The sequence below is a fragment of the Panthera onca genome, chromosome A1 (assembly GCF_046562875.1).
Source record: "Panthera onca isolate mPanOnc1 chromosome A1, mPanOnc1 haplotype 2, whole genome shotgun sequence".
In the NCBI taxonomy this organism is placed as follows: Eukaryota; Metazoa; Chordata; class Mammalia; order Carnivora; family Felidae; genus Panthera; species Panthera onca.
In genome coordinates this window covers 240,084,443-240,098,180 of record NC_138339.1, presented here as the reverse complement: position 1 = coordinate 240,098,180, position 13,738 = coordinate 240,084,443, and the positions used below count along the sequence as shown (strand labels likewise).

The 13,738-nt window shown below is 37.8% G+C and overlaps 2 protein-coding genes across 9 annotated transcripts in view; one reads left to right on the top strand and one right to left on the bottom strand.

Moving 5' to 3' along the window:
- The window catches only part of RNF17 (ring finger protein 17), a 112,434-nt gene extending 104,947 nt beyond the window's left edge, over positions 1 to 7,487 (top strand). For both annotated transcript variants that reach the window (XM_078449852.2, XM_078449838.2), the window contains 3 exons: positions 2,655 to 2,844; positions 6,756 to 6,855; positions 7,314 to 7,487. In XM_078449852.2, coding sequence (XP_078305978.1) covers positions 2,655 to 2,844; positions 6,756 to 6,854 — 289 coding nt within the window. In that variant the 3' untranslated portion in view covers position 6,855; positions 7,314 to 7,487. The remainder of the gene's footprint in view (positions 1 to 2,654; positions 2,845 to 6,755; positions 6,856 to 7,313) is intronic.
- Positions 7,488 to 9,111: 1,624 nt separating this feature from the next.
- The window catches only part of CPAP (centrosome assembly and centriole elongation protein), a 55,593-nt gene continuing 50,966 nt past the window's right edge, over positions 9,112 to 13,738 (bottom strand). For all 7 annotated transcript variants that reach the window (XM_060637599.3, XM_060637605.3, XM_060637600.3 and 4 more), the window contains 4 exons: positions 12,625 to 12,765; positions 12,226 to 12,310; positions 11,803 to 11,923; positions 9,112 to 9,455 (listed from right to left, as the gene is read on the bottom strand). In XM_060637599.3, the coding sequence (XP_060493582.3) occupies positions 9,263 to 9,455; positions 11,803 to 11,923; positions 12,226 to 12,310; positions 12,625 to 12,765 (540 nt within the window). In that variant the 3' untranslated portion in view covers positions 9,112 to 9,262. The remainder of the gene's footprint in view (positions 9,456 to 11,802; positions 11,924 to 12,225; positions 12,311 to 12,624; positions 12,766 to 13,738) is intronic.

Here is a 13,738-nt window from a genome sequence, read left to right as displayed (position 1 = left end):
GTATATATTACCCTTTATTTATCCATTCATCCATTGATGGATATTTTTTTAATATAATTTACTGTCAAGTTGGCTAACATACAGTGTATGCAGTGTCCTCTTGGTTTTGGGGATAGATTCCCATGATTCATCGCTTACATACTAAACCCAGTGCTCATCCCAACAGGTGCCCTCCTCAATGCCCATCACCCATTTCCCCTCTCCCCTGCCGCCCTCATCAACCCTCAGTTTGTTCTCTGTATTTAAGAGTCTCCTATAGTTTGCCTCCCTCCCTCTCTGTTTGTAACTATTTTTTTTCTTCTTCCCTTCCCCCACCGTCTTCTGTTAAGTTTTTCAAGATCCACATATGAGTGAAAACATATATCTTTCTCTGACTGATGTATTTCGCTTAGCATAATACCCTCCAGTCCCATCCACGTTGCTGCAAATGGCATGATTTCATTCTTTCTCATTGCTAAGTAGTATTCCATTGTATCTATAAACCACATCTTCTTTATCCATTCATCCGTCATTGGACATTTAGGCTCTTTCCATAATTTGGCTATTGTTGAAAGTGCTACTATAAACATTGGGGTACATGTGCCCCTATGAATCAGCACTCCTGTATCCTTTGGATAAATTCCTAGTAGTGCTATTGCTCCATTGTAGGGTAATTCTATTTTTAATTTTTTGAGGACCCTCCACACTGTTTTCCAGAGCAGCTGCACCAGTTTGCATTCCCACCAGCAGTGCAAGAGGGTTCCCGTTTCTCCACATCCTCTCCAGCATATATAGTCTCCTGATTTGTTCATTTTAGCCACTCTGACTGGCATGAGGTGGTATCTGAGTGTGGTTTTCATTTGTATTTTGCTGATGATGAGTGACGTTGAGCATTTTTTCATGTCTGTTGGCCATCTGGATGTCTTCTTTGGAAAAGTGTCTATTCATGTCTTCTGACCACTTCCTCACTGGATTATTGGTTTTTTGGGTGTTGAGTTTGGTAAGTTCTTTATAGATTTTGGATACTAACCCTTTATACAGTATGTCTTTTGCAAATATCTTTTCCCATTCCATCGGTTGCCTTTGTTTTGTTGATTGTTTTTTTTTTTTTTTTTCAGTCCAGAAGACTTTTATCTCAGTGAGGTCCCAATAGTTCATTTTTTCTTTTAATTCCTTTGCCTTTGGAGATGTGTCAAGCAAGAAATTGCCACGGCTGAGGTCAAAGAGGTTGTTGCCTGCTTTCTCCTCTAGGGGTCAAAGAGGTTGTTGCCTGCTTTCTCCTCTAGGGTTTTGATGGTTTCCTGTCTCACATTTAGGTCTTTCATACATTTTGAATTTATTTTTGTGTGTGGTGTAAGAAAGTGGCCCAGGTTCATTTTTCTGCATGTTGTGGTCCAGTTCTCCCAGCACCATTTGCTAAGGAGACTTTTTTCCATTGGATACTCTTTCCTGCTTTGTCAAACATTAGTTGGGCATACATTTGTGGGTCCAATTCTGGGTTCTCTCTTCTGTTCCATTGGTCTATGTGTCTGTTTTTGTGCCAATACCATTCTGTCTTGATGATTACAGATTTGTAGTAAAGGCTAAAGTCTGGGATTGTGATGCCTCCCACTTTTGTTTTCTTTTCCAACATAACTTTGGCTATTCAGGGTTTTTGTGGTTCCATAAAAAGTTTAGGATTGTTTGTTCTAGCTTTGAGAAGAATGCCTGTGCAATTTTGATTGGGATTGCACTGAATGTGTAGATTGCTTTGGGTAGTATTGACATTTTAACAATATTTGTTCTTCCAATCCATGAGCATGGAATGTTTTTCTATTTCTTTGTGTCTTCTTCAATTTCCTTCATAAGTTTTCTGTAGTTTTCAGCATACAGATCTTTTACATCTTTGGTTAGGTTTATTCCTAGGTATTTTATGGTTCTTGGTGCAATTGTAAATGGGAACGATTTCTTGGTTTCTCTTTCTGTTGCTTCATTATTGGTGTATAGAAATGCAACCAATTTCTGTACACTGATTTTGTATCCTGCACATTCATAGATATTTTGGTTGATTCCACATTTTAGCTATTGTGAATAATACTGATATGAATGTGAATGTATAAATATCTCTTCAAGACCCTGCCTTCAATTCTTTGGGGGTATATACTGAGAAGTGGAATTGCAGGATCACATACTCGTTCTATATTTAATATTTGGAGGAGCCAGCAAACTGTTTTCCATTTTATACCAGGTGTCCCAGGAGCTCCAGTTTCTCTCTACATCCTCACCAACACTCATTATTTTCTGGGGTTTTGATACTAGCCACCCTAATGGGTTTGAGGTTACATCTCATTGTGGCTTTGATTTGCATTTCCCTGATGATTAGTAATGTTGAGTATCTTTTCATGTGCTTGTTGGCCATTTATGTATCTTCTTTGGAGAAATGTCTACTTTTTAATGTATATTTTCTATCATTCCGTAGGTTGTTTTTTCACTTCGTTGATTATGTCCTTTGCACAGTTTTTAATTTTGTTGTAGTCCAGTTTATTTTTTCTTCTCTTGTTTGTGCTTTTGGTGTCACAGCTAAGAATTCATTGCCAAATCCAATGTCCAAACCTTTATCCCTATGTTTTAGTTTTGGCTGTTAGAGAATTTTAATCATGACATTCTGAACATTTTAAGAATTTCTTTTGTGACAGACTGCGTCAGATTCCTCTTCATCTTATGCAGTATCCAGCCCGAGCCATAAAGGTTCTCTTGGCAGGGTTTAAACCTCCCTTAAGAGATCCGGGGAAGACCAGAATACCATATTGTCCCAAATGGAGCATGGAAGCACTGTGGGCTATGATAGACTGTCTTCAAGGGAAACAGCTTTATGCTTCTTCCATGGTAACTATCTATCTTAATTAAATCTTCTTGAAGCTATTTCTAGGGTCCCTATTAATTTTCTAAAGTACTTTTTTTTGTTGTTGTTGTTTATTTTTGAGACAGTTTGAGCAGGGGAGGGGCAGAGAGAGGGAGACAGAATCAGAAGCAGGTCCAGGCTCTGAGCTGTCAGCACAGAGCCCGACATGGGGCTGAAACTCAAGAACCGAGAGATCATAACCTGAGCTGAAGTCAGAGGCTTAACCGACTGAGCCACCCGGATGCCACCCCTAAAGTGCTTTCAATCTATGCAAATCTAGATGCAAAAAAATTGCTTTTAAGCATATAAAGCTATAAATATACAAGGTTAATTTTAAGGTTTGTTAAAATTATGTTTTAGTTTATATTTAGCAAACTTTTATTATAAAATATCATTGATGTAATCAATCAATAAGATGACAATGATCAAGATGAGTGTCCTGTAGTCAAAGAATTCATAAGTCAATGAAGGAAATGAAACATTTGTAAACCATTAATGAGGTAGAATGAAATACAGTCTATCATATCATAAAAGAAGTATAGGTAACTTGGGGAGATGGTGTATAAGGATTGATTATTTCCCGGGCACCTGGGTGGCACAGACATCTGACTCTTGATTTCTGCCCATGTCATGATCTCATGGTTAGTGAGTTCAAGCTCCACATGGGGCTCCACACTGTCAGCATGAAGCCTACTTGGGCTTCTCCCTCTCTTCTCTTTCTGCCCCTCCCCTGCTCATGGGCCCTCTCAAAATAAATAAATAAACTTTAAAAAAGGATTATTTCCATCTAAAGAGATTAGGATATATATAGTATTTGAACTCCTCCTTAGGCATTCAAATAATAAGTAACAATAATAATAAAAATAATAAAAAAGTAAAAACAATAATAAGGTAGGTCTGGGAAGTGAATTGAACTGTATCTGAAAAGTAAGAAAGACCAGAATAGGAATTCTGGTCGAAACCTTGAAAAGGATGGACGTGTACTAGTTTTGAATTTAATGCTGTAGAACTGATCAAAAAGTCCAAATAAACACACACAGCACTCACGTTCCACACCAAGCACACAGAGAGAAACATACAACACACACTGTACTTATAACATCCAAAATAAATGGCAAAGACACCCATGCACCACATATCACACATAAAATATACACCAAACATATACCGCACAAAAAACCATGTCATAGAACACACACTTACCAAAAACCTTTTACACAAACTACACATAAACCACAAACTTCCCACACACATCATAAAAAACCACACTCAGAGCACACATATACCACGTACATAAAACACATTACAGACCCACTTGAAATACAACAAACAAGAATTACACAAAACACACAAGACACACAAATACCGCATATAGCATGCATACCACACACATCCCACACAACCACAAGAATACCATTCACACACACCACGTATTCACTGAGACACCAAACATAACACATGAACAACTCAAAAGCACACAACACTTAACACACACACACACACACACACACCACCAATAACCTACACCACATATATAGCACTCACACCCCACACATAATACAGAGAAACATACAACACACACTACACATACAGAACACACACAAAAACCAAATCACCCAAACACCATATACTCATTCAATACATACCAACCACACAAATACATCATTCAACATTCAAACATCACACACCACACCTACATCATACCTACAACACATTTATACTATAAACTGCACACAACCCATTCATCACATATATACCATTCACACTGCACATACACCACACATAAATACCATACACCATATACTTACCCAACATATAACACAAACACCACACCAAAAACACAAGATACCACACACATATGCCACACATACCTGTCACACAGTACACATGTACCATGTGCACACACATATCACACAAACATCAAATATACAACACACACCAAACATATAGCACACTGATACACCACAAAAACACCACACACAAATATACAATATGCACTACAGAAATATCAGTCACACACCACATAGGCACCACATATAACGAACCCAACACTGGAACACCCACACCGCTCACAACAGACACCAGCATAAACCACACACTAAGGCGGGTAGCACACACACAAAACACAAAACACAAAACACATAGGGAATATAAACACATACTGCATACCTGACACTAATACACTATTTACACACCACACATACCAAATATCTGCCACGCAAACACATCACACAACAAACACCATGCACACCACTCATACACCACACATACAACTCTTATACTACACACTTATACTACACACACTGCACACACGAGTATATGCCACATACACATACATGTTTGGTACACCATGCACATCTCACACATAATGCACACACATTACACACAACGCATACTACACACACACACCATGCCCCAGTCAAAACCACTCACACTGCTCATATTACCAGACACACACAACACACATACCACACAGTCCATACACACAGCACACAAGCATCACATACACCAAACATACAGCACACACGAACTACACATAACCCACATATAACACAAAAACCACACCAAAATACAGCACACTACAGAAATATTATTCATACACCACATATACACCACACACATACCAACATAACACATAAACCACACAAACACACACTAAAACACCACTCAGCACCACACATAACACACACAAAACGCACAACACATACAGAATACACATAACATACTGCACACACATTACCCACATATCACATACACACTACACGTACAACACACACACCACACCTATATCATGCATATAACACATTTATGGAAAAAAACAAAGGTTCAAATAAGAAAGTCCAGATCATGTTTAATATAAATATTCTTTCTTTAAAAAAAATTTTTTTAACGTTTTATTTATTTTTGAGACAGGGAGAGACAGAGCATGAACAGGGGAGGGTCAAAGAGAGGGAGACACAGAATCCGAAACAGGCTCCAGGCTCTGAGCTGTCAGCACAGAGCCCGACGCGGGGCTCGAACTTACAGACCACGAGATCATGACCTGAGCCGAAGTCGGCCGCTTAACTGACTGAGCCACCGAGGCACCCCTAAATATTCTTTCTTTAGAAGATTAGCATGTCACAAAGGGGTGTCCCATAGGCAGAATCTAGCCTGAACCTGTTTTATTTAATGCAGTGTTTAAAATTGGAAAAACTCACCCCCCAAAATTCTGTATTTCTAACTTCTGGTTAAATATTAAAAATTCCAGGAATCCTAGGTCTCCTGTCCAAACTGGCACTCAGCCAGAGTGGTATAGCAACAACCCCTTTGAATGGAAAATACACTCTTTAATTCAGCCTGGTCCTCAACACTATTGTTTCGGCCCAACCTACCCAGGATTTGGGGATTCCTGACGTACTGGCTCTGACAAGAATGAGCTCTTAGTGAAACAACTAGAAAGTACATTTTGAAAACCTCTAGAGGTACATATCATGCTTCTGTGTGTGCAGAGTAAATAGCTTATGTATGGTTTCTCTCAGGAAGCCAGTGGAAACACAGAGTTGTAAGTATTTTTACAGATAAATGTATTTATTTACCACCATGAATAACATTCAAAATTTGGTCAGTTTATGCATAAAGGTACATGGGTAGAATATAAATGAATTTTAACAGGATGGTAGCGTTAAAGCCCATTGGCTCAATCTAGGTAAACTTTTGGGAAGACTTAAATAAAGTGTAAGAATGGAAAGAATGGGATTTAATAGGAAACCATCACAAAGACCTCTTTAAAGTATAAATTATTAATAAATTTGGAGAATGCCTTTTCCTTCCAGTGTGATACAGGCAAAATGTAGGAGAGAAAAGCCAGCAAAGACCTTACTGTATTTTCTTGACAACTGTCTTTTAATTTTAGGCTCAGGCACCAGAACAAATAGTGATGTTATATGAAGATGAACAGTATCCAGTTCATATGTCATTAGTAGAAATGGGGCTGGCAGACCGAGACGAATGATGTGAGTATCATGACTTCTTTTTCACCCTTATGATCAGCATAAAGCATGCAACTAATATAGTGGAGATTAATACTAAATTGCCCATAAAAGCATCTTTGGATTTTCCTTGATTTCTCAAAGAATGATAACAAAGCTCAACAAGACTCTTCTAGACTTCTTTGTAGGCCCTTTTCACCTATTGAATACCAGAACCAGAGAGGATCTGCATCTGTAAGAATGCTTGGAATGGCTATCATGACTATTCATAGTACCAGATAGTTGTTGGGGCACTAGAAGTAATTTAAGCACACAAGGATATGGTATGCACAGAACACCGTTGAACAATCCATGTCCTAATAAAGCTATTGAACTGCTTGGGTAACCAGCTGTTTATTCATCCACATAAATGTACCAGGTGATTCAGTAACTAGTTTGAACATTAAGCAAAGGTTTTAAATAACATGCATTTTGTTTTTCAGGTATACACTTCAGAGCATCTATAGCAGCCCAGAAGAAGGTTTTCTGTTACATGTAGGCCATTTCAGGCTTACTTTTCTTGTTCTGCAGTTGTGCTGGCGTTTTTTTTCTCTTACATGTTAAACTATTAGGAATTGTTTGAAAAAAAATAGTTAATAAATATTTGCTTTCAAGTATTTTCTGGTTTTATTTTACAATAATTTCAAAAGCAAGTATTTTAGGCATATGAAAAAATGTAGCTCATTTTATAACGAATATATATTCAGTTTAAGTAAGGCCTTCTTAGTACAGTTGGAGGCTCCTGGAGTGACCTTCCCCAATCATTCTCTTCCCTGAAGAGGTGAACACTGTTGTGATTCTGGTGTTTATTATTCTTACGTTCTTATTTTGCTGCATATGAATGCATCCATAAGCAAGATATAGTACTGCTGTGTATATTTTTTTAATGCGTGCACTATCACACCTTTAATTTTCTCACTATTGGCACTGTTTATCCATGTTGGTATGCAGAGCTCTACTTTATTTACTTTCACTCTTCTATCTGTGCACATAATTCTGTTGCTAGATATTTAGACTGTTGCCAGTTTTTTCTCAATTACAAATATGTGTACATGTTACGGGTTTTCTAGTATATGTACTTAGTAGTGGAATTTACTAGGTCACGAGGTGATTGTTCTCCAAAAGGTGGTTTACTCCATTTACTACCATCAGTAGTCTGAGTCCCTTGGCAACATGTGGTGTGGCCAGTATATGATACTAGTATAAAAAGGTATCTTATTATTTCAATATGCATTCACTGGTTTAGTAGTCACTTGTTTGCTTTTTCGTATCCTTTGTCCATTTTTGTGCTGAGTTGTTTGTAATTATGTTATCTGTAGGAATTCTTTACATATTCTGGATATTAATCCTTTGTCAAGTGTGTGTGTGTGTGTGTGTGTGTGTGTGTGTGTGTGTGTATATATATACATATATATATCTTCTAGTCTGTGGCTTATCTTTTCTTTTTTGTGGTATCTTTAGACACACCATTCATCAAACTGTTAAGGTTTGCGCTGTGCCTCATTTAAAAATCCTTCTCTATCCTGAGATGATGTATATAACTCTTTATTTGAGAAGTTTGCAACTTTTTTCATATTCAGTTCTTAAATCATCTGGAATTGATATATTTAGCTTTTTTAAAGTTATTGTAGTGACTACAGCAACCTGTAATTATTATGTAGGTGCCTTGTCCTTCCTTCAAGGACATCTTGCTTCTGTCAGCCTACAGTTTTATAGGTTATAACATCAGGGTACCTGTGGTTGTTCAGTTAACACCAGCTAGTTATTTTTCACACGCCCTCCATCCTCAAGTGTCCTATTCTGACCACTTACATATCCTCACTGTAACTTTTCTCCTGTGATGCTCTGTACTCACAGAATGAACTCTTCTACCTGTGTTGTTTGACCTATTTATATTTATTCATGGTTTTAACTTCCCATTCCATTATATTAAAGAACCTCTACAGTAGATAAATGCTTTAATTTTAGTACTAATTGAACACAGTATATTCTGACTGGAGACATTCTCTTATTCCTTGACTAAACTTTCTGTGCAAGTCTTGTTCTGTGGCTGATGTGCTCATGAAAAATCTGTGCTATTGTATTTCTTGTACTTCTTGGTTTTTATAACCATCTTCAATAAGTAAGAGTCATTATTTTTACAGTCTACACAGTTCATAAAGTAATATTTCTTAGACATGCATTCAACTGTAGAAAAGACAGGTGAATTAAAAATGAAAGCTGTTCTTGTACATTTCAAAGAATATAAAAAACTATGATGTTTTATTTTATAATCCAAACATAATCTCTTCCACTTATATATAAATGAAACCACAGAATCCACAAGAAGTGTACATTTTTTGAGAAGAAAATCAAGTTAGTGTTATTTCATGATGAGTCACATATAGGATCATTACAATTTTGTATCCATTAGGATATTACCATCCTTGTCTTTAACTCTTATTCGACCAGATGTGTACTTTGTTTCTTGATGACCATTTGTATATACGGTTTTAACAGTGCCATCTGGATATTCCCGTCTCTTGAACTGGGCAGTGTGTAGTTCTCTTTGGCCATTATTAAACTCTATGATTTTGTTGCCATCTCTGTAAATTTAAAATAGAATTTATTTAAAAATATTAAATATGTAACAGGAAAATGATCTAAAAATGGCTTTTGATTCTGACAGTTCTCTCTTTTCTTAAAGCCTCCTGTGGTCCTTTCCTTGTACAATGCCTTCTTTGCAAATTCTTTCCACCCTGTTTCTGCTTCACGCTATTAGTTCCAATGATCAAATTAGCACTTAAATGTGCCCATGAAAAGGGGGACGCCTGGGTGGCTCAGTCAGTTAAGCATCAGACTTCAGCTCAGGTCATCTCATGGCTCCTGAGTTTGAGTCCCGTGTCAGGCTCTATGCAGTGACAACTCGGAGCCTGGAGCCTGCTTCAGATTCTGTCTCTTTCTCTCTGCCCCTCTCCTGCTCCCGCTCTGTCCCTCTCTCTCTCTCTCTCTCTCTCTCAAAAATAAACATTAAAAAAATAATAGAAAAGGAAAGGTGCCCATGAAAAGTTTTTTAATAAATTTATGTCGTGAAACTACAAAATCCTTAGGTTTGTTTTTTAACTTTAGATGTATTATGCATCTAAGAAAAACTGGGCATTGTATTAAAATACCGCTTTCAGTTTTTACCTTTATTCTTTTCACTAAGTTAAGTAATGCTTGCTCTTTATCAGGTTGGAAACGAGACTTTATATTCCTGGGAAGGGGCATGACTAGACTTAAGACCTGTTCAGAAGCCATGAAACAAAAGAAGCAGTTAATCCCAAGTGGACTGCTTGATGTGCATGCGGGACATTCAAACTGAACCCCCTAAAAATAGGTATGATGTGCTGTTAGAAACAAAGCAAGGTTTATAGATGCTGAATTACCACTTCTCCAAACTGTTTTTTTTTGGTTATTTCTCAGATTTTATGTAAATGTAGTGGCTTTGCGCCACATTTAAGTGTTAGACTTAAAAGCCATTTTGAGAGCCACTGCTTTATCATGTGCAGCCCTGGGACCAGGGATAACAGCATCACCTGAGACCTCATTAAAAATGCAAATTATTGGCATGGGGCCTAGCATTCTGCAATTGAACAATCCCTTCAGGTGGTTTTAATGCACAGTGAAGTTGAAGAACCACTGCTATAAATCAGAAATGCCAAAATAATCCTGAATGAACTAATATCTGACATTTGCCTGAGTTTAGATGAAAAAAGACTGGCCATGAGTTAACAACTGTTGGAAAATGGGGGCGTCTGGGTGGCTCAGTCGGTTGAGCGTCCGACTTCAGCTCAGGTCAGGACCTCACAGTTGACGAGTTCGAGCCCCGCATCGGGCTCTGTGCTGATGGCTTGGGGCCTGGAGCCTGCCTCCGATTCTGTCTCCCTTTCTCTCTGCCCCTCCCCCACTCGTGCTCTGTCTCTCTCTGTCTCAAAAATAAACATAAAAAAAAAATTAAAAAAAATTGTTGGAAAATAGACAGATGAGTACATGAAGGTTTTCATATTTTCTTTTTATTACAGAAAATTTCAAACATAAGACTTAAAAAAAAAAGATGGAAGTCTCTGAAATTGTTCAGAGTATAATGTACAGATAAAATTTTTCGCAAATTTTAGAAGACATTGGTATTTATTTGGTTGAGCAGCAGAGAAAGTTTCGAACCATATTCAGGAAAAACACTACATAAGAAGTTGCTACATTATTTGAATTAGCATTTACTTCTTTTTTTTTTTGCTGTGTGTCACAGAATTCAAGTTAGTTAAATGCATGCACACTCTAGGAGAGGAGGGTGCAAACTAAAGTAGGACAGTGAACTTGACAAACCTTCAGCACAGTGAGTACAAGAAACTCTGTATTGTGGATTGAAGACGTCACTAGGAAGAATTCTCTAACTTCAAAAAATGTAACACTCAGAAGGATAAAGAGATTGTTATTTTAAAAAATTGAGTCAGGGAGGCCAGGGAAGTAAAATGCTAATCAGGCTGGGACAGGGAGATCCAGCAAATCAAAATATAAGCCAGAGAAGAAATAGTCTAATTCAAATACTGCTGCCATTGTTTGGTTATTCTTAAAAACTGGGCAGCTTTCCTTCTTTGTGTCTTACTCACTGTTTTCCAGTTTCACCAAATTTAATTCTGTACAAATACTTGCCATTCCCCTTTCGTCATGTGCTATACAGACCTCCTTTAAGTTTCTGTAGAGTATATATTAGAACCTATACGTCTCTAACGAGATCTAAACTCCAAAATGCTGAAAACTCTTCACCTGCTCTCAAAGTGTGTATCTGTGCTCAGTGCTAAACTCACAAACATTCTGAATGACTTATACAAATGTTTTAAGACTTTCAAAATTCACTTGGAAACAGAAGTTGAAAATTGACAAATCTAGAAGCAAATTTAACAGGTATCATACCTTTGTACTCTTACAATTGTACCATCTGGAAAAATACTTTCTTCTTGTCCATCGGGAAATAGGTTTTTGATCGTCTGGTCAGGAAACGTGATTTCTTTTCTCCCGTTTGGGAAGTGTTTTTCTGTTTAAAAAAAATTACTGTAAATATTTTTATTTTATTTTTCTGGGTTTTTTTTTTTTAAGTTTATTCAGTTTTTAGAGAGACAGCGTGAGCAGTGGAAGGGCAGAGAGAGGGGGCGACAGAGGATGCAAAGCAGGCTCTGTGCTAACAGCAGCGAGCCTGATGTAGGGCTTGAACTCGCAAACCGTGAGATCATGGCCTGAGCCGAGGTTAAATGCTCAACTGACTCAGCTACACAGGTGCCCCTTATTTTTTTTAAAAAGGAAACCATTTAATTAAGAAAGGGCAGAACAAGTTTTTACCTATTTGTCCACTTGAGAAATGTAAGACTTCTAGACCTTCTGGGTAAGTAGTGTGAGTGGTCTGGGCAGATGCATAGTAGTAGATCTGTAAAGACACAAAGTCAGTATGCCTTTTCTCTGGAGATGTTTGTTTTCTTTTTTTTTTTTTTAACGGTTATTCATTATTAAGAGACAGACACAGAGCGTGAGCAGGGGAGGGGTGGAGAGAGAGGGAGACACGGAATCTGAAGCAGGCTCCAGGCTCCGAGCTGTCAGCACAGAGCCCGACGCGGAGCTCGAACTCACAGACCGTGAGATCATGACCTGAGCCGAAGTCGTTACCTGACCGACGGAGCCACCCAGCCACCCCTCTCTGGGGATGTTTAAGCCATGGAGAAAAACACTGCTATGGAAACCTACCACTCTCTCATCTGGCATGACTTGCTTCACGTCACCATTAAAGAAAGTGACGGTGACAGTCTTCCCATCTGCACTCACTTCTTTTCGAGTTCCATTTGGAAACAATATAACATGGCACCCATTCTTATAAACCTTTTCTATCTACAAAAAAAGAGAAACAAGATTATCAATATGAGAGATTTCCTCCTGAGACCATATGATAAAAATGTCCCTAACTCTTTTCCAAATTGACTACTTTGATATCTCTCATAATACAAGCAACACTGTCACAAAAGAAGAAAAGTGAATAAACTCCCAAGTATCAACACACCACCATTCTTATGTCACCTATTCTACCAAAACCAACTCATTTTTTGCTGAATTTTCTTTTTTTATAGTTGACTGTATACAATATTAGTGTCAGGTGTACAACATAGTGATCTTACAAGTCTATCCATTCTGCTCTGCTCACTTGTGACTTTCCCATCGGTCTCCAAACTATTACAATATCATCAACTATATTCCCTGTGCTGCACCTTTCATCCCCATCCCCATGATTTATTCATTCCCTAACTGGAAGCCTGTTTTTCCCACTCCCCTTGACCCATTTTGTCCATCCCCCGAACCCTTCCCCTCTGGCAACCATCAGTTTATTCTCTGTATTTATAGGTCTGATTCTGCTTTTGGTTTATTTATTTAATTTTTTAGATTCCACATGAGTGAAATCATATGATACTCAGTCTGACTTATACCATCCAGGTTTGCAGATGGCAAGATCATATCCTTTTTATGGCTGTGTGATATTCCTGTGTGTGTGTGTGTGTGTGTGTGTGTCTGACACACACACATCTTCCTTATCCATTTATTAATGTACACTTAGTTTGCTTCCATAAATTGGCTACTGTAAATAATGCTGCAATAAACATAGGGGCACATACATCTTTTCAAATTCAGGTCTTCGTTTTCTTTGGGTAAATACCCAGTAGTGGAATTACTGGATCATACAGTATTTCTATTTTAAACTTTTTTAGGAACCTCCGTACTGTTTCCACAGTGACTGCACCACTTTGCATTCCCATCAACAGTGTACAAAAGGGTTCCTTTTTCCCCACATCCTCATTAACACTTTTTTGTC